The 18,510-nt window shown below is 39.5% G+C and overlaps 2 protein-coding genes across 4 annotated transcripts; one reads left to right on the top strand and one right to left on the bottom strand.

Annotated features, from left to right (window-relative positions):
- Window positions 1-625: 625 nt before the first annotated feature.
- RBM7 (RNA binding motif protein 7) lies at window positions 626-11,299 on the bottom strand. 2 transcript variants are annotated; one of them, XM_080817475.1, is made up of 5 exons: window positions 11,048-11,299; window positions 9,614-9,776; window positions 8,865-8,952; window positions 5,394-5,484; window positions 626-2,160 (listed from the first exon to the last, which is right to left on the bottom strand). In XM_080817475.1, exons 1-5 carry the CDS (start codon window positions 11,141-11,143, stop codon window positions 1,807-1,809), a joined length of 792 nt encoding a protein of 263 aa, XP_080673601.1. In that variant the 5' UTR covers window positions 11,144-11,299; the 3' UTR covers window positions 626-1,806. The 2 variants fall into 2 exon arrangements, with proteins under 2 accessions (XP_080673601.1, XP_080673602.1); XM_080817476.1 differs by having other exon boundaries at window positions 1,935-2,160; window positions 5,390-5,484; window positions 11,048-11,187.
- LOC308351640 (uncharacterized protein C11orf71 homolog) lies at window positions 11,286-12,707 on the top strand (the record flags this gene model as incomplete). Of its 2 annotated transcripts, XM_080817478.1 has the most annotated exons (2): window positions 11,286-11,787; window positions 12,381-12,707. In XM_080817478.1, the coding sequence occupies 2 exons, from the start codon at window positions 11,476-11,478 to the stop codon at window positions 12,384-12,386; spliced, it is 318 nt and encodes a 105-aa protein (XP_080673604.1). In that variant the 3' UTR covers window positions 12,387-12,707. The 2 variants fall into 2 exon arrangements, with proteins under 2 accessions (XP_080673604.1, XP_080673603.1); XM_080817477.1 differs by lacking the exon at window positions 12,381-12,707 and having other exon boundaries at window positions 11,476-11,940.
- Window positions 12,708-18,510: the final 5,803 nt, after the last annotated feature.

An 18,510-nucleotide genomic window follows, 5' to 3' on the forward strand; every position in this document is an offset into this window, starting at 1 on the left:
GACAAGGATCCCACCAAAAAAGAGAATTACAGACCAATATCCTTGATGAACACAGATGCGAAAATTCTCACCAAAATACTGGCCAATAGGATCCAACAGTACATTAAAAGGATTATTCACCACGACCAAGTGGGATTTATTCCAGGGCTGCAAGGTTGGTTCAACATCCGCAAATCCATCAATGTGATACAATACATTAATAAAAGAAAGAGTAAGAACCATATGATACTCTCAATAGATGCTGAAAAAGCGTTTGACAAAGTGCAGCATCCCTTCCTGATTAAAACTCTTCAAAGTGTAGGGATAGAAGGCACATACCTCAATATTATCAAAGCCATCTATGAAAAACCCACCGCAAATATCATTCTCAATGGAGAAAAACTGAAAGCTTTTCCGCTAAGGTCAGGAACACGGCAGGGATGTCCGTTATCACCACTGCTGTTCAATATAGTCCTAGAAGTCCTAGCCTCAGCAATCAGACAACAAAAAGAAATTAAAGGCATCCAAATCGGCAAAGAAGAAGTCAAACTATCACTCTTTGCAGATGATATGATACTATATGTGGAAAACCCAAAAGGCTCCACTCCAAAACTGCTAGAACTTATACAGGAATTCAGTAAAAAGTAAGGCACACTCCTTTTTATGTTTTCAATATATTAAAAAGCAACAGAGTACAAATGCTGTGGTTAATGCTAAAAAGGATCAAAAATTTTCAAGGAATAACATTTTTATAAACAAGTTTTATAACAAAGGGGAAACAGCATCTTGATACACAAAAGTTCTGCTAAACAAGATTTTAAAATTCTTAAATCAGAAAATGTTTAAGACTAAATTCTTTCAAATGTGCAAACAAAAAAGCAAGCTGTACAATCTCCATAATAAAGCATATCCTTATAACATGTCCTGGGCACCTTGAAAATGTTAGTATTTTTAAAATTTGAGTGACAGAGGCAGCTCTTAAAGGCTTCAGGAACTTTTTTTCCCCCCAAAAAAGCATACTTTCAGTAAAACATTTTACCATTTTTATCTGATTATGCATTTACATTTGTGTTCTTCCTGAAAAGAGGGATTTATATTAACACTGTATTTTAATGTAAAAAAATACATTTAGAAATATTTAACTTCCTGAGTGACTTCAGTTATACATCAAACTTGATTTAATGAGCAAATTCTAAAATTTTAGAATGAGATAGCATGTATAAATTTACAATTTTATGTTCAATTAGAGTAAAACTCAAAAGATCATGTCACAGAACTTACACTAAAAATTCTCTTATGAAGTCAAATGATTTATCCCCAAACTTTACCAATATGCTTTCTATGTAAAATGGTAGTAAAATGAATCACTGAAATTACATTTTCTCATTTAACAAAATACTGCTAGTCAATTCAGACTATCAGAACTTGAATGTTTTCTATTATACACACCAAAATCTGATTCACTAACAAGAAACTTCTTGCAATACAAAAAGATAAGATAATTAAAATATTTGCTTTATAATACAACCAACCCATATAATACATCCCTTCCTCATTTATCTAAAATGATTAGGAATTGTGGCACTTTCTTTTGAAAAAAAACCCTTTCCTCTTCATAAAACCCTGAGGTGAAAGGTTATTAAAATGTAATAAAACTGGAACCACAACTCTTATTTCTGTATTAGACTGTAGCTTTAGGTTTTAAAAATTTTATAAAGAAACGTGGCAACTTGTAAAGCTGCTCTGTACAGTTAAACAAAACATTTCCAGGTCAATTTAGCCAAAGGGACCCAGAATGACCCTATAACATCGTCCTTTTAGTCCTTGTTAATGCCGAGATGAACGCCATTTTCCATCTCGACTACTGTCTCTTCTGTTATCATAGTCATGGCTCCAGCCATCAGGATTCCTATCTTCATAGAAGTAGTCATCTCTGTTTCCTCGGTAATGATGGTCAGACCCATGATCAGTATAACGCTGTTCACGGCTATGATGTCTATCCGGTACGTAGGGGTGAGAATTCTGTCTGACTTTACGCTGTGATGATGGTGTATCTTGGCGCCACTGGGAGCCTGAAGACTGATTAAAACTGTGACTATGTGATGGGGAAAATCCTGATGGATCCAGATGTGGAGAACCAAATTTCCCACCATAGGACATCTGTCTCAGAACACTGTTCATCTAAGAGAAGAGAAAAAGAAAGAAATGTTAACTGCCAAGTATTTCTAGGTATCAAAGCCAATATATACACTTAGCCACAGTGAACCAAACAGATAATGATGGGAAAGCAAAATTACTCTTGCCCAGATGGATCTTAGGTTAAACAGAACTTGCAGTAAAAAAACACATGATGGCTTTGTTCGCTCCAATGTATACCTGCGTAGTATCTGTACATAACTACTCCTTGCCCTCAAGAATACAATTCAGAAGAGGCCATAGGAATGATTATAATGTAAATCATTGTCTGGTGGACACATAAAGAGCTAAGAGCTCAGCATCATTAGGAAAGGCTTCATGAAGGTGGCATAGTATCTAAGTATTAAAGTATAGATGGAATATTTTAAGGGGGAAGTATACCAAGGAAACGAAATTGCACAAAGAAAATAAGGAAACAGAATGAGTTTGTAGAATAGCAAGAATTCTGATCTCATAAGCAGTGAATAATGGACAGTTAGGCTAGAAAGCTTTATTGGCACCAGATGGTGGCAGTGCCTCATAACTAGGCTAGGGAATTCAGACTTTATCTTGCAAATGATGGAAAATCAAATTATCAGGAAGATAACCAAAACAGGGTTATTAACATTCATTTAGAAACAGTGTATGAGATGGGCTGCAAGAAAAAAATGGAGACAAGTACAAACTGACCAGACCAGTGGTCCCCAAATTCTGCCTGCGGGTAAGTATTAGCCAGTGATTTTTTTTTTAAAAAGCCTATATCACAATATCTGGAATGTACATAAAAGTTGACATCCCTTTATATTGGTCCCTCAAGTTTACTTTATTTACTTATATTTTTATTTTGCAGACCTGCAAAAGGCTGAGGGATCACAAGCCAACACTGTGATTTGGGCAAAGAGAAAAGAAGAAAGAACTCAAGAAAAAGAACAAAATAAAGGACTTCATGACAAAATGAAAAAAAAAGAAAGACTGGAGACAAAGATGGAATCGTAAAACACACCAAAGATTTTAAGCCTAGTCGCACAGTCTCGTTATTACAAAAAAATGGAAATCAAGAGGAAACTGGTCAAAGACTCCAATCAATGTATTTAAGTACTGTTTTTAAGCATTAAGGACAATGTATTGTAAGAAGCCCTTGTGCACAGGTTACAAGAATATCAGGGAATACATTTCCAGTCCTTGAAACACACACATACAACCCTCCATAACGGCTCAAGAAAAATACAAATGTGAAATGCAATTGTTCTATTTATCTTCGATCTGTTAAATACGTTCTTTAGCCCAGTGAAAATCAAAACAGGTGATCAACCTACGGAGATCACGCTAGTCTAACTAAAACTTAGGAAATTACCCAACAATCATTTGAACATTTTTTTGTTGTTGTTAAAGATTTTACTTATTTATTTGACAGAGAGAGATCACAAGTAGGCAGAGAGGCAGGCAGAAGCAGGGTGGGGTGGGGGGAGCAGGCTCCCCACCGAGCAAAAAGCCCGATGCATGGCTCGATCCCAGGACCCTGAGACCATGACCCAAGCTGAAGGCAGAGGCTTTAACCCACTGAGCCACCCAGGTGCCCCTAAACAATTTTTTAAACATTTACTTAAGAGAGAGAGAGCATGAGCGAGCAAACATGCATGTGTGAGTGCGCACACATGTGCCAGTAAGGACGGGGCAGGAGAGAGAGAATCTCATGCAAACTCCCCACTGAGTGCAGAGCCGAACATGGGGCTTGATCTCAAGACCCTGAGATCCTGATCTGAGCTGAAATTAAAAGTCAGATGCTTATTAACCAAATGAGTCACCCAGGCACCCCTATTTGAACATTCTAAGTTTTGGGGGGTTTTAGAAGTTCAAGTTGAAGATGTCTGAGTTTTATTTCTGCTCAACCTCTAGACACATTATTTAACTTCAGTTATAAGTCACATTTATGCCGAAAAAACATATCTCAAGGAGTATATTTTAGTTTATTTGTAGTGGAAAGTAAATGAGGCATAAATTTTATTTTTCAGCCATGAGAGAGATGAAAGTTCGTAGCATGATGTTAATTGGCTGGTAAAAATCTAGACTACATGTTGAAAAAATGAATGTTTCAGCAAGCATTCAATATATCAAATGTGACTATTTTTGAGAAGCTGAGTTTAAAACCCTCCAGGTCCACAAATTACTGGTAAAAACAATTATGAACTCCTGCCTTTGTCTTTTTAACATGAAAGACTTCTGACAATTTTGAAAACTTCATAAACTAAATTGTATTTGCAAGTGTACATCATAGTCTGTTGCACTAAACAGTTATCAAATGTATTTTATTTTTGAAATGTGATATTTTATTCAGTAACTTAATCATGATTTTCTGGGTTTTCTACTTTAATTATTTTTATTGTGTTGCTCTTTCTCATTAAATTTTCTGGGTAACACTTCAAAGCATGGTTTCAAATTTTAGCAGGCTACAATTGTAATCTCAATCCTGCTACTTGCTAATTTATGACCTTTCTCACCCTTAATTTTCCTATGTATTACAATAGGATATATCTCAGTTACCCTAAAGAATGATATATGTAACACTTTTGGGTGATACCGCCTGACACATATTATATAATCAATACACTGTAACTATTTTTATTTTTCTAGGGGTTTCATTTGTGTGTGTGTGAGTGAGTATGAGTGTGTGTGTATGTGTAAGCTACTTAAAGGCTTAGTCTAGACATTTGGGTAACCCCAATTCTAGCACTAGTAGATGCTAATCAAGGTCTAATTTGTTTTAAATTCAAGAATTTGATAATTTACTCCTCATGAAACTAACATTTTAGGTAAGATCTTTGAAATTACTCTATTTGTAGAAGACTGCATGGTATTTTTCATGGCTACTAAGAGAACAGTTTGTACCTGTAAGTAAATAGTACAACAAAGATATGTGCTAGTTTTGTGTCTGTGTGTATGTGCTAGTTTTTTTAAATAAAAGGAATTATTACTTTATTAAGAAAAAAAAGAAGAGGAAAGGGAAAGGAAAGAAAGGGCACCTGGGTGGCTCAGTTGGTTAAGTGTCTGCTTTCGGCTCAGGTCATGATCCCCAGGTCCTGGGATCAAGCACCACATCAGGCTCCCAACTCAGCAGGGAGTCTGTGCCTCTCCTTCTCCCTCTGCCCTTCCCCCTGCTTGTGCTCTCTCTATCTCTCTCAAATGAATAAATGAAATATTTTTTTAAAAAAGTAGAGAAGAAAAGAAGAAAATCAACCCACCACTGCTTGTCTCTGAAAATTTTCTGGAGAAGAGAAAGATCTCTGAATTATCTGTACTGATGGACTCATGCTATCCACACTCCTTTCATATCTGTGAAGAGTAAAAAAACCAACATATAATCATCCATTTAACAAATACTCACTATATACCAATCATGAGCAAGACACAGTGTCAAAGGTAGGGATGAACAAGAAAGACAACATATCTACTTGCTCTCATGGGTAAGAGTAAGGATTCAGAGAGTAAAACAATTTCACCTTGTAACAGTGATATAATAATTGATGTTCTATTTTAGCTCCACTGGTCAGGGATTGTCTTTTTAAAAAGGAGACACATTTGAAGTAAAAACGGAGTAACAAGATTACTTGGAAGCAAAACATTGCAGCTGAGGGAAGAATTAGCACAGGGGGAGCAAGCTATATAGCCTGTGGTCCAAATCCCATTTCTTTAACACTCCTGTGTCTGTTTTATCTATGTAGTGTTACAAGGACCTGTAACCTCCCCTCCCCCATCCCACACGGACGACACGACACACATTTGTCTTCCTGTAGACTTTACACCTTCACTAGGCAGCCTATTACAGTGGCTGGGCCTGCAAAGTCTGAAACATTAACTATATGGCCCCTCACAGGAAAAAAACAAAACAAACAAACAAAAAAAACCATCAACCCCAGGGCTAGTGCATAGGCCTAGGTTGAAAACTAAGATGAAAAGGACTTGGTCTACTAGATATGACAGATAAGGGGGAAAAGAAAAATAAAGGATAAAATCTAGATTTGGGCCTTGAGCAATTATAGACATTTACTGTGATAGGGAAGAAGAACAGGTCTGGGGGAGCAAGGAATGAAGAGTTCTGTACCAAAAACTGGATATTAGTTTTAAGAAATTATACCTTATTCCTCAATTCCTAAAAAAGTAGCTGGCTCTACAGAAAGCCACTTTATCAAATGCTTTAAATTTTAAAATACTTAGAATCAAATCACTAATTGATTTGTCTCATAGTTTAGATCTTTTCATTTTGGGTTTTCTTAAATCAGGTTAGACCTGTGTATGTTAAAGGGGTAAAAAGTATAAATTTCCTTACAAAAATGATGGGTACTCTAACCTTAAACTAAAAACAACTTATTTACTTGTATATATTTTTCCAAAGAAATTCTCAGGGAGGTAAACTTTTTTCCTCCACCTGAGATATCTTTGAAGAGTCTACAAGAGTGGTTGGAAATGCCTCAAGTTCCAAATGTGCTGAGAAGCATTTAAACACAATTTCAGTTGGTAAGAAAGGATACTAAGAGGATACCCTTCTTACACTATTCTTTCTTGCAATTTTACTTGCCAGTTATCTTCTCATACCGAAGCCACTTCGCTCCAGCTCTTGGCACCACCCTAATCCAAACCAACAACCTCACCCTAATAACTTCCTTGCTGTCTTCCTACTAATACCAATACTTTGCTACCAATAGCTTCTCAAATGGTCTATTTTCAGCCTTGTCCCCTCCAATCCATTCTTCCACAGCAAACAACTTGTTAAAATATAAACGTGTGCCTATTACTATCCTACTGAAAACATTTCAATGTCTTTCTTCTGTTTTTAGGAGAAAATTCCCAAATTGTAACTATGGCCTATAAAAAAGACCCTCTTCCAGTCTAGATGTCCATCAACAGATGAAAGGATAAAGATGTGGGGTGTGTGTATACATATATACACACACATACATACATACAATGGAATACTATGCAGCCATCAAAAGAAATGAAATCTTGCCTTTTGCAACATGGATGGAACTAGAGGGTGTTATGCTGAGCGAAATAAGTCAATCAGAGAAAGACAATTATCATATGATCTCCCTGATATGAAGAATTTGAGAGGCAACATGGGGGGTTTGGGGAGTAAGGAAGGAAAAAATGAAACAAGATGGGATTGGGAGGGAGACAAACATTAAGAGACTCTTAATCTCACAAAACAAACTGAGGGTTGCTGGGGGGAGGGGTCTGGGAGAGGGTGGTTTGGTGATGGACACTAGGGAGGTTATGTGCTATGGTGAGTGCTATGAAGTGTGTAAACCTGGCAATTCACAGACCCGTACCCCTGGGGCTAATAATACATTATATATTAATAAAAAATAAAAAACTTAAAAAAAAAAAAAAAAAGGACCCGGGACACCTGGGTGGCTGAGTGGGTTAAAGCCTCTGCCTTCAGCTCAGGTCATGATCCCAGGGTCCTGGGATCCAGCCCTGCATCGGGCACTCTGCTCAGCAGGAAGCCTGCTTCCCTTCCTCTCTCCCTGCCTGCCTCTCTGCCTACTTGTGATCTCTGTCTGTCAAATAAATAAATAAAATCCAAAAAAAAAAAAAAAAAAAAGACCCTCATTCTACTTCACCAACATGACCTACTACTCTATTTTTCCTTCATTACGATCTAGATATATTGGCCTCTTTTAGTTCCTCCTTCATTTATATCATCTCTCCCTGCCAAACCTTTCTACAACCACATTCTACGCTCTCTTTACAGAACTTATTAAAGGTAGTCACAAAATACGTGTCTTCCTGCAGACTTTACACCTTCACCAGGCAGCCTATCACAGTGGCTGGGGCTCCGTCACAATGCCTGGGTTTCAGTCCCAGCCCACTGCTCATGAGCAATTCAAACTCAAGCAAGTTAATATCCAATCCTCACTTTCTTCACATTCGAGGAAGAACTAACAATAATCCCTACCTCCTAAGAGTGCTGTGAGAAACAAGACCATAAATGCAAAGGACTTGGTGAAGAACCTGACACGTGACAGATATTTCTTTCTTGAATGAGGCCCATTATAACTGATAAATAGCTCTACTGATAAACCAGGAAAAAAATGTCTCTGGTAAAAGATGGCGCTTCCCAAAGCAAATAAAATTATTTAGTATAAATGTGGTACCTTTTCTAACCCTCAGTAGCTGAAGAGACTCTGGAGAGCATTCAATTCAGCTTTTCCTTACAAATGGGAGGACAAGACCAGAGAAGTGAGACTACTTCAAAATTTCACAATCGGAGAGGCAGACCTAGAATCCAACTCTATAAACTCTTAGCCCACTAGTCTGTTTACTGATAGCTATTTTTAAAATGCAAGTAAAACCAATCAGTTGTGAAAACTAATTTGAATTTTTAAAAGAAAATAAAATAGAAAATAGAGTAAACTGAGAGTAGAGAGAGTAATGTTCTGGGAAATTTTCAGTTACATATTTAATATGTGGCTATGGGTATACATCTTCACAAATGAACGTAATTATAGCACATATGTATCTATTTTAGGAGTACTATAAGTCTGTCTATAGTCCCCTTAAATAGATATCTAATTATAATCCAAAATACGAATAATATAGCAGAAAAATAAAGAGGTGGAAGCTTAAAAAAGGAAACAAATCCCTCAGTATGTTTTGAGATAATATCTAAAAAAATTTTCCAATAAATGATTTTAATAGGTCCAAAATGTTACCTGCTAGGAGATGTAGAGGTAGGGCTTGAGTTTCCAACATGATGTTGGGGATATGACAAACTGACATCCTGTGAGGCATGGCTACTTCCTAAAATGAAGTAATTTGAGAAATTATCCTTGATAGAAAACTCAAATTAAATTTTATCCCTCCCCTAAATCATGCCAAATAGTAGACAGAAGCTACAAGAGAAAAGCTCAAATTTCAGAAGACCGCTTTATAGTTTCATCAAAGTAAAAATTTTAAGTGTTTAATATCAGATATATCCAAAACAAAAGGTTCCAAATAAGTACTATCTAATGTATAAACATCCAATCTAGCCATAATATTCTGATGCCCACACTAAATTTTAACTAGCTACATGGAAAGTTTCATCCTCACATCACCCAGAATCAAAATCTGTAAATACCAATCACAAAGCAGCCAGGAAAAGTATTTTAAAAAAACAATCCTCGCAAAAAAAAAAAAAAAAAATCCTCGCTCCTTTCAGAGCAAAACCCAAACCCAAGTCTTTCTAACAACAAAGTTTACGCTCTTTTCAGTAACCCAAACTTAATTTTAAAATGACAACTTTCAAAATCCATATTGTCGATGTTATCTAATACTAAACCGGGATATGTAAAGCTTACTATCCACAAAGCTTAAGGTATTTTCATCCAACAAGAGGCTCTTTAAAACTGGATAATAATTAAAAACAAAGAACAAAGCAGCAAAGAAAACCTCTCCCCAAACAATAACACTGAACAGTTACCTGATCTAAACTGAATTTTGATGGGCCTCCCGAAAAGTTTGATTCCATTAAGTAGATTCATCGCATAAGGAACAGACACTTCATGTTTGAAATTCACAAATGCAAACTGTTTTGGTTTACCATCCTTATCTTTTGGAATTTTCACTTTTACTACCGGCCCAGCCTACAAACAAAAAAAAGAAGAAAAAAAAAGTCTTCGCAATTTATATGAGGCAATTTCAAGAAAATACTGAAATTCTAGGACGTTTATAAACAACAGAAATGGGGCACCTGGGTGGCTCAGTGGGTTAAGCCTCTGCCTTCGGCTCAGGTCATGATCTCAGGGTCCTGGGATAGAGCCCCATATCCAGCTCTCTGCTCAGCAGGGAGCCTGCTTCCCCCTCTCTCTCTGCCTGCCTCTCTACCTACTTGTGATCTCTGTCTGTCAAATAAATAAATGAAATCTTTTAAAAAATAAAAAAAAATTTAAAAAAAACAACAGAAATGTTGGACACTGGGGAGGGTATGTGCTATGGTGAGTGCTCTGAAGTGTGTAAACCTGGCGATTCAGTACCCCTGGGGCTAATAACACATTATATGTTAATAAAAAATAAAAAGTTTTTTAAAACAACAGACATTTAACCAGGAAAAGTCTAAAAAATGGACAAACAGGGATTTCCACCTCAGTTAAAGATTCTGTCATATGACTGAACACTTGATTAATTTATTTGGGGGAAGGAAGCCCATAAGCAACTGGAAACAGTTACTCAGTTTACGTTTCATGATGCTTTATGACTTTTTAACAAGGTGACCAACATCCATCACTTTCCCACTCTGGGTAACGTTTATCAAGAGCTAGAGAAAGTGGTTTCCTTGCACTAAAAATTCACTTTTGTACTGACTAACCAAATATTACCAGTTGTTAGAGACTAGAACTGGAGAGAACCAGATACTCTGAATCTTTAACACATTTTAATGCAGATTTGAATACAGAAACACTACAAGTCTGCTTTTCTACGGAGTATTTAGTGTATTTTAAATATTTTAATGCTGCAATTAATTTAAACCAAAAACACTTAAGTGGAAAACATACACTGGCCAAGCAATTGAAATCTAGTTAGCCAGATACATCGAAGATGAGCAAAGGAATAGGAAAAACCCGGCTCCACGAAGAACCCACACATACCGTGCCCCTTAGGATCCTTGAATCTTTACCTCGGGAATGCTTCACTGAGGAAGCCTCCACCAACCTGGAGCGAACTGACTAGGGTTCTTCCCTTCACGCGACACCCAGCGAGAGCCTTACTTTCCCGGTGGACCTCCAGCCCCAAGCGGCCCACCCGTCCGGCGCCCCGACCCACAGCCCCGCTTTCCCCAGGAAGGCGCGCATGGCCGTCGGGCCGGGCCCTAGGGGAGCCGCACAGCGAAAGGTAAAGCCCGCTCTCGGCCGCTGACCTGGTGGAAAAGCTCGAAGAGGAGCTCCTCGGTCACTTTAGTTTCAAGGTTGCCGACAAAGAGAGTACGATCCGCTTCCGCTGCCGCCGCCCCCATCTCAGCGTAGCCCCCTCCCTAAAAAGGCCGAAGGGTCGTCACCGTCGCACTCACTGCGCACGCTCGGAAACCCCACGTCCTCGCCCTCCCTGGCGTCACGGACGTAAACGTCAATCTCGCTCGCGCCGGCCCGCGTCGCCGTGCGCGGACGCGCTGCGCATGCTCGCGAGGAGAGCACCGGTGAGAGGCGGCGCTCTGGTCGGCGGCGGCTCTAGTTATGGCCTAACATGTAGAGGGTGGCGGCGCTCGAGAAGGCCGGGACTGATCTGTGGAGCCGCGAAGGGCCCACCTTGACCCAGGGACGTAACAGACGCTGCGGGCAGTGTTTGAAGATGGCGCTGAACAACGTGTCCCTGTCTGCCGGCGATCAAAGAACCCGGGGGGCCTACCGCGCGTCCCTCGGCGCCCTCAGCCCGTCGGCCTTAGAGCTGGCGATGGTCTCCGGAGACAGCTTCCTCGTTGCCAGGCCCGAGGCTGTTCTTCCAGGACCCGCTCCTCGGCAGGCCGCGCGGCCGAGCGTTCGTACCGAGAGCCGTCGGGCGAGTGGGGGCGGCCGGAGCCCGACCCGCTTTATAAAAGGAAGGGAACCCGATGGGCGCAACCGGAGCCGCCAGGCCAGATTCTCGCCGTACCCGACCCCCGGGGTAAAACTGGATCTCCTGAGGAGCTTGCTGCAGCAGCGGCTGGTTGCCATTGGAAGTGTGATCGCAGCCCGCCTCTCGGCTTAACACCTCCCCGCCCCTCGGCTCGCTTGTAAACAAGGCCTCTCTAACATCCTTGGCGCCTTGGCAGTCTTATTTTCAGGGGGATGTATTCTCATTGTAATGTAAAAACACGTCGGGGTCCTGCGAAAACGGCCCAGTACGGAGGAGACTTGACCTTCCGAATTCCTACGGTTTTAGGCGGCCAGAGGGTTAGACCAGGAAGGGGGTAGAAGGGATTTTTCGCTTAAGTCACAAAGTTGAACCACCCTTCCCAGAGGTCCGCATTTTTTCACGCCTTGGGCACTCCATCTCAACAATGAACCCAAATTTCTCTGCTTTCCACAAATCTTTTCTCCCATCCTGGCAGATTCTCTTACTTTTAGACTTGTAATTAGAGCTTGCTTGACTGCCTCCTCTCTATCCCAGACTATTGCCATTACGGTTACTTTTGTTGGTGAAAAGGACATGCTGCTTTTTCCATAGGGCCCAAGCCTTATTCTGTCATTTTGTCTTTTTTTTTTTTTTTTTTTAAGATTTGACAGAGATCACAAGTAGGCAGAGAGAGAGGAGGAAGCAGGCTCCATCCTGAGCAGAGAGCCGGATGCGGGGCTCCATCCCAGGACTTTGGGATCCTGACCTGAGCGGAAGGCAGAGGCTTTAACCCACTGAGCCACCCAGACACCCCTGTCATTTTGTCTTTAATTCTTTAACATCTCCGTCCACTTTTTCTTCATGAATACCTAACAAACTCCAGTCTCAGTTGTACTAAAAAGCAAGCCTAAAATTTGCTGTTTTTTCACATGATTAAACCAGTTTCATTTTTCTTTCTTTCTTTCTTTCTTTTTTTTGCCAAAGTCTCCAAATGAGTTTTTACATTTCTGTTTGTCATTTTATTACTAGCATTCAATCCCGATTTCCTTAATCTGAGTCTGTTGTCCTGAAATACAAGGATAATTTAGGCTCTCACTCTCCTGTTAGGAAGCTGTTCATCAATACACTATAGTGTCTTTCTAAAACTTTATTTTTACTCATTCAACAGTTAAACAATATTTAAAGATCTTCCCAGTGGTAAGCACTGTAGATAAACTACAGACAATATGTTCTAGATAGGCTAATAAGTAAATAGGTAATCACCACACCCTATTCATTAGGTGCAGTGATAACAATAGCATTGGTTGCAATGGCTTTCCATAATGGACTGTCCTGGTTCTTCTCTTACCTGGCTGATGACTCCTTATTTTCTGATATTTTTATTCTCATAACCATATATTTCCTAAGGTTTACAGGATGGTATTGGGAGAAAATTAGTGGGTTTTTCAAGTGCCAGTTCTGTGTAAGCAGGTAGACTAGGTTTTCCCAGTGGATTCTTGTGTCTAATTATGATAAGATAAAGCAAAGTCACCAAACGCCACACAGTATTAAATTGTTAGAACCACATCTGAAGAGGAATGTTGGTAAATCAGAGAATTTCCATAAGACAGTGATTAATATGATGAGAGATCTGGAAATCAGGTCATAGGAAAAATGGTTGAAAGGACAGAAACAGCTATGTTTTACTGAGTGCTAGGTATAAGGCAATGTCATAGAGGCTTTTATTCATTATTTATTCAGATATTTACTGAGAACTTACTCTGTGCCTGATATGACCTGTATTAAGCCGTTGGAATAGCGTCGAGCAAGATCAATAATGTCTCTGCTTTGGTGGAGCTTTATATATGTCATTTAATTCTCAAAATGGCCCATAAGACAGAGGTCATACTTCATTTTATTGCCCAGAAACCGAGGCACAAAGAGATGAAGTAAACTTTCCAAGGTCATACAGCCAGTCAATGATAGAGCCGTGCAGCCTTGAAATCTAGTTTCATTTGAACCGTGTCATACAAAAAGTTATTTGAGTAACTATTTTCTCAGTTCTCCCAAGGATAGCATATATCTAATACTCTTCTATATCTATATCTATATCTATAAAACACGATGGATGCCTTAGACTGGGCGTTACAAAAACCTGCCACTGAGAAAGGAATCCCAAATCTACATGTTAATAATGAGTTTTAGACCTGGAAGGCTAATAAAATAAAAATAAAAATAAAAGGCTGAAGGTAAGAAGTGTTTTCATAAAAGTCAGAGATGCCTAATATTGAAAAATAACACCTCACAAGGTATGATGAGTTCAGCCAAAAAATTCAGAGAGAGGCTGAATACTACCAAGTATGAAATAGGGTTAGAGGTCTTCTTAGATCTTCCCCCATTTAACCTATAATTCTGTGCTTTAAAAATTAAACTTGTTAAAATTGAAAGTGGAGAACGGGATGAGAAGAGGAAAATGAGGTATGATATACAGAATGACAATATTTCCTCTACAAGCCAGAACACTCGAGGGTGGGAGAGGGTGCTATTAACTCTGCTGAGGCAACAGGCATAACTAGAGGCTGCTCCAGGCCATCTAACCCTTGGAGATGATACAGCATTAAATATGCCTTTAAAACGTATTTCCTAGTTTCAGGGAAAGGCTGAGATTTGTAAGCAAGAAACAAAAGTCTGGCATAAAAGTGCACGTGAGAGGGGCACCTGGGTGGCTCAGTGGGCTAAAGCCTCTGCCTTTGGTTCAGGTCATGATCCCAGGATCCTAGGATGGAGCCCCGCTTCGGGCTCTCTGCTCAGCGGGGAGCCTGCTTTCCCCTCTCTCTCTGCCTGCCTCTCTGCCTACTGTGATCTCTGCCTATCAAATAAATAAAATCTTAAAAAAAAAAAAAAGTGCATGTGAGAAAAGGAAGACCCAAAGGGAGTGACTTCATTTCTGTTTGTTTAGATGCGAGATTTTCAGGAGTGGCGTTTTGATTGACTAATAGTGTACATGTGGAAGAAGGGAAGAAAGAAAGTAGTGTGGTTAATTGTGCCTTGTTTGACAGGAGGAGACCCTTGTTCACATAAATGTTCCATCAGTTTAAATCTGAGCCAATGAATATCTAAATTTCCCTTATTCTTAGCATCTGTGCTAGTGTTCAAGTAACAATGTGTTCCTTCACAAAAACCGTATCATGGAAGCAAGAACCAACATAAACCTCTGTCGATGAAATTAACTTGAAGCAGGGACAAAGTTTTCCCAAGAGCAACCCATGTCATTAAAAACGTTAGTGTACAAAACGAATTTTTGTTTAATATCAGTGGTTAAGTAGAGCATGTTGCCATTCTAAAACAGATGCATTTTCTAAAGGTAATGCAAAAAATAGTCCAAAAAAATCAATACTTAATATCAGTTTTTTTAAAAAAAAGACATTGTAAATTCCTGTTTGTTTTTTTTTTTTGGTCTCTTATTTATCATATCATACTAAGTAACTGACTAGCATATGTTGAAGTGGAGTCCTATTAGAATATTTACTTCCTCTATTCATCAACACTAAAACTCTTAAAAAGAGTGCGCATTAGGGATATAGAAAAAAGAGGCCGTGGAGACTTTCCCTCAGTATCCAATAAGCCTTACCGCTAAGAGGGGTAACTTGGACAAAAGGAAAAGAGGGAGAAAAGTCCTATAGGAAGGATGAGTAAGTGAACCTCTGATGGTCAGAGGCTCAGCTACCTTGTGAGCAAAACTGGTTGTCTTTCATTCCTTCAGTGAATCTACCCATATGTCCCTAAGGTACAGCTTAGTCTACCGATTTCCATGAAAAGTACTCTTGTTTTCCTATCAACCAAATGTATGCCTGAACACCTATGACTTCATACCACCGATTTCTTGTCCTTATTACCTATGCTCTTTCAAATGCAAAGCCCTGTCCATTTTATCTTCACAGTGTATGTTGCTACATTCACTTTCATCACCTGGATTTTATTTACCTGGATATTTAACCTATTTTCTTTGCCTCTGTCTCTCTCCTTCATCCTAAATGTATATAGCCTCCAGACTGATGAGCTTAAAGCATATCTCTGATCACATAGTTACTACTTCAGTGTTCCCCATAGTCTACTCCACAAAACCTCCACTAGAAATATAAGCTATTTCTTACAGGAAACAAACAGGGTTGCTGGAAGGGAGCTGGGTGGGAGGATGGGGTAACGGTGAGGAGCATTAAGGAGGCACTTGATGGAATGAGCACTGGGCATTGTATGCAACTGATGAATCACTAGATTCTACCTCTGAAACTAATAATACAGTATATGTTAATTAAACTGAATTTAAATAAAAATAAAATAAAAAAAAATAAAAAACTAGGGGCACCTGGGTGGCTCAGGCGTTAAGCGTTCGGCTCAGGTCATGATCTCAGGGTCCTGGGATCGAGTCCCGCATCGGGCTCCTTGCTCGGTGGGGAGCCTGCTTCTCCCACTCCTACTCCCCCTGCTTGTGTTCCCTCCCTCTCTCTCTCTCTCTCTGTCAAATAAATAAACAAAATCTTTAAAAAAAAATAAAAAACTACTTTGTAAAAAGACGAGAAATAAAATTGACAAGTGGTGCCTGTTTTATCACCTCGTTAGGGAATCATGATGTATAATAATATGTTAAATGTTCTGATAATTCCTTTAGAAAAAGAAAACTGTTTAACTTCATTTTCACCAGGGTTTCACAAATTTATTCGTCCATAAGTTTAAAATTTTTGCATGCTATCTCTCTTCCCGAGGAGCCTGAGTTCTGCAGAAACATATTTCTATATGCTGCCTTACCTAAGAAGTTTCACGGGCTCCCCATGTCAGGTATAGAAATGTAGCAGAATTTGGGAAGTTTCCAGAATGTTATTAGGCAAACTGGTTGGTTTCCTCACTCGTGGTTTGATAAGATTCAATCCCATCTTTATTCCACATGATGACTGGTACCTATCATTGTCTTTGATGAGTGGGTGGGAGGAGGGAGACAAGCATGCGTCTGCAGATTCCCCAGCCACTGAGGATCAAGACTGGCATAATCACTAAGGGAAAGCATTAGGCACATCCCCTGATGAAAACAGGTAGGTGGGATTATGTCTTAAGTATGCTAATAATGTAATATTTTTTTCATGTAATGATTTGCTTGGTTGTTACCTTCAGTGGAGTATCTGAAGTTGGGTGCCTCAGTTGGTCAAGAAGCTGCCTTCGGCCGGGGTCATGATCTCAGGGTTCTGGGATTGAGACCCATCTCAGACTCCCTGCTCAGCGGGGTGTCTGCTTCTCCTTTCCCCTCATCCCTTCCCCCTGCTTGGGCTCTCTTGTGCTCTCTCTTTCTGTCAAGTAAATAAATCAAAAAAATAAATAAAAATTGTATGTCTCTTTCTCTGCCAATTAAGCTTTTAACCTTCCAGATTGGTCCAGTTTCTTTACATTACAAAGGACACACCCATTTTAATGAGGTTAAGCAAAAAATGGACTGGACTGATGCCAAGAGCTGGAAAAGTGCAGTGAATATTGGATGTTCTGTCTATTCAGCTACTATTTATCCTCCATCAAACAGCTCCTTGGTTTTTCTTTTCTGTGGAGCCCCCTCCCTCACCCTCCGTTCATGTATTTGGGGAGAAGCATCACACCTACCTCCAGGGACAGATTCATAATCCGTGTCTTACCTTCTCTACTACATTGAAGCTTCCTGAGAGCAGAACACATGTCTAAGCTTATTTTTTTAAGACTTTATTAATTTATTTGAGAGAAAGAGAGAATACAAGCTTGGGGGAGAGGGAGAGGAAGAGGGAGAAGCAGGGTCCCTGCTGAGCAGGGAGCCCAATGTAGGGCTCGATCCCAGGACCCTGGGATCATGACCTGAGCCGAAGGCAGACGCTAATCTGACTGAGCCACCCAGGCACCCCTTTAAATTTATTTTTATATTTACTAGTACCTATTACCCAGAGAGTAGATATTCAGTGAATGCCTGTTACATGAATGAATGAACTTCAGGTGAGCTCTCTCTTCTTGGAATCAAAATCCAAAAGTGGAGCATTCGAGGACGGCAGAGGCAGAAACTGTAGACGCTTCAGTCAAACTATCTAGTTATCTGGGCAGATGAGAGTAATACGGTAAGACAAGATAAGTTTTGTTTAAAGGTTTTATTCAGTTTAGGAGCAATCTGCCTCTAAGAAAATAATGTAAAGATAAATCCTAATCCAAGATGTGCACAAATATTTATGCACATAAAAATCTATGTACTTTAAAATGTACATAATTCACAATTTTAAAAATGTGGAAAAAGGGGCACCTGGGTGGCTCAGACGTTAAGCATCTGCCTTCGGCTCAGGTCATGATCTCAGGGTCCTGGGATCGAGCCCCGTGTCAGGTTCCCTGCTCAGCAGAAAACCTGCTTCTCCCACTCCCTCTGCCTGCCTCTCTGCCTACTTGTGCTCTCTCTCTGTCAAATAAATAAATAAAATCTTTAAAAGAAAAATAAAAATGTGGAAATGGCTTCTATGTCCAAAATAGATGATGAGTAAAGAAAAAAGAATGAGTGTTTAGTGTATACCAAGTTGCCACTAACCACTTTCCCAAGGATTATTTTATTTAATCCTTACAGCCATTCTATGCCAGGAGGTGGCAAACTCTTTTCTGTCAAGACCCGGCTAGTTAATATCTTAGACTTTGCAGACCAAGGGGCAAAACCGAGGCTAATATGTAGGCATTTATATAACAAGACAAAAAAAATTTCCACAAAATTCGTATTGATGAATTTCAAAATCTAATAGTCAGTACATTCTTTTGGTGATGCTTATACAA

This window comes from Martes martes, assembly GCF_963455335.1.
Source record: "Martes martes genome assembly, chromosome: 10".
NCBI classification, from domain to species: Eukaryota; Metazoa; Chordata; class Mammalia; order Carnivora; family Mustelidae; genus Martes; species Martes martes.

Excerpts from the sequence above, each read along its gene's own strand:
- RBM7 (XM_080817475.1), bottom strand. The coding sequence starts at position 11,143 with ATGGGGGCGGCGGCAGCGGAAGCGGATCGTACTCTCTTTGTCGGCAAC. Across the intron at positions 9,777-11,047 it reads TCTTCGAGCTTTTCCACCAG|GCTGGGCCGGTAGTAAAAGT; the intron begins GTCAGCGGCCGA and ends TTTTGTTTGTAG. Across the intron at positions 5,485-8,864 it reads ACCTCTACATCTCCTAGCAG|ATATGAAAGGAGTGTGGATA; the intron begins GTAACATTTTGG and ends TACTCTTCACAG.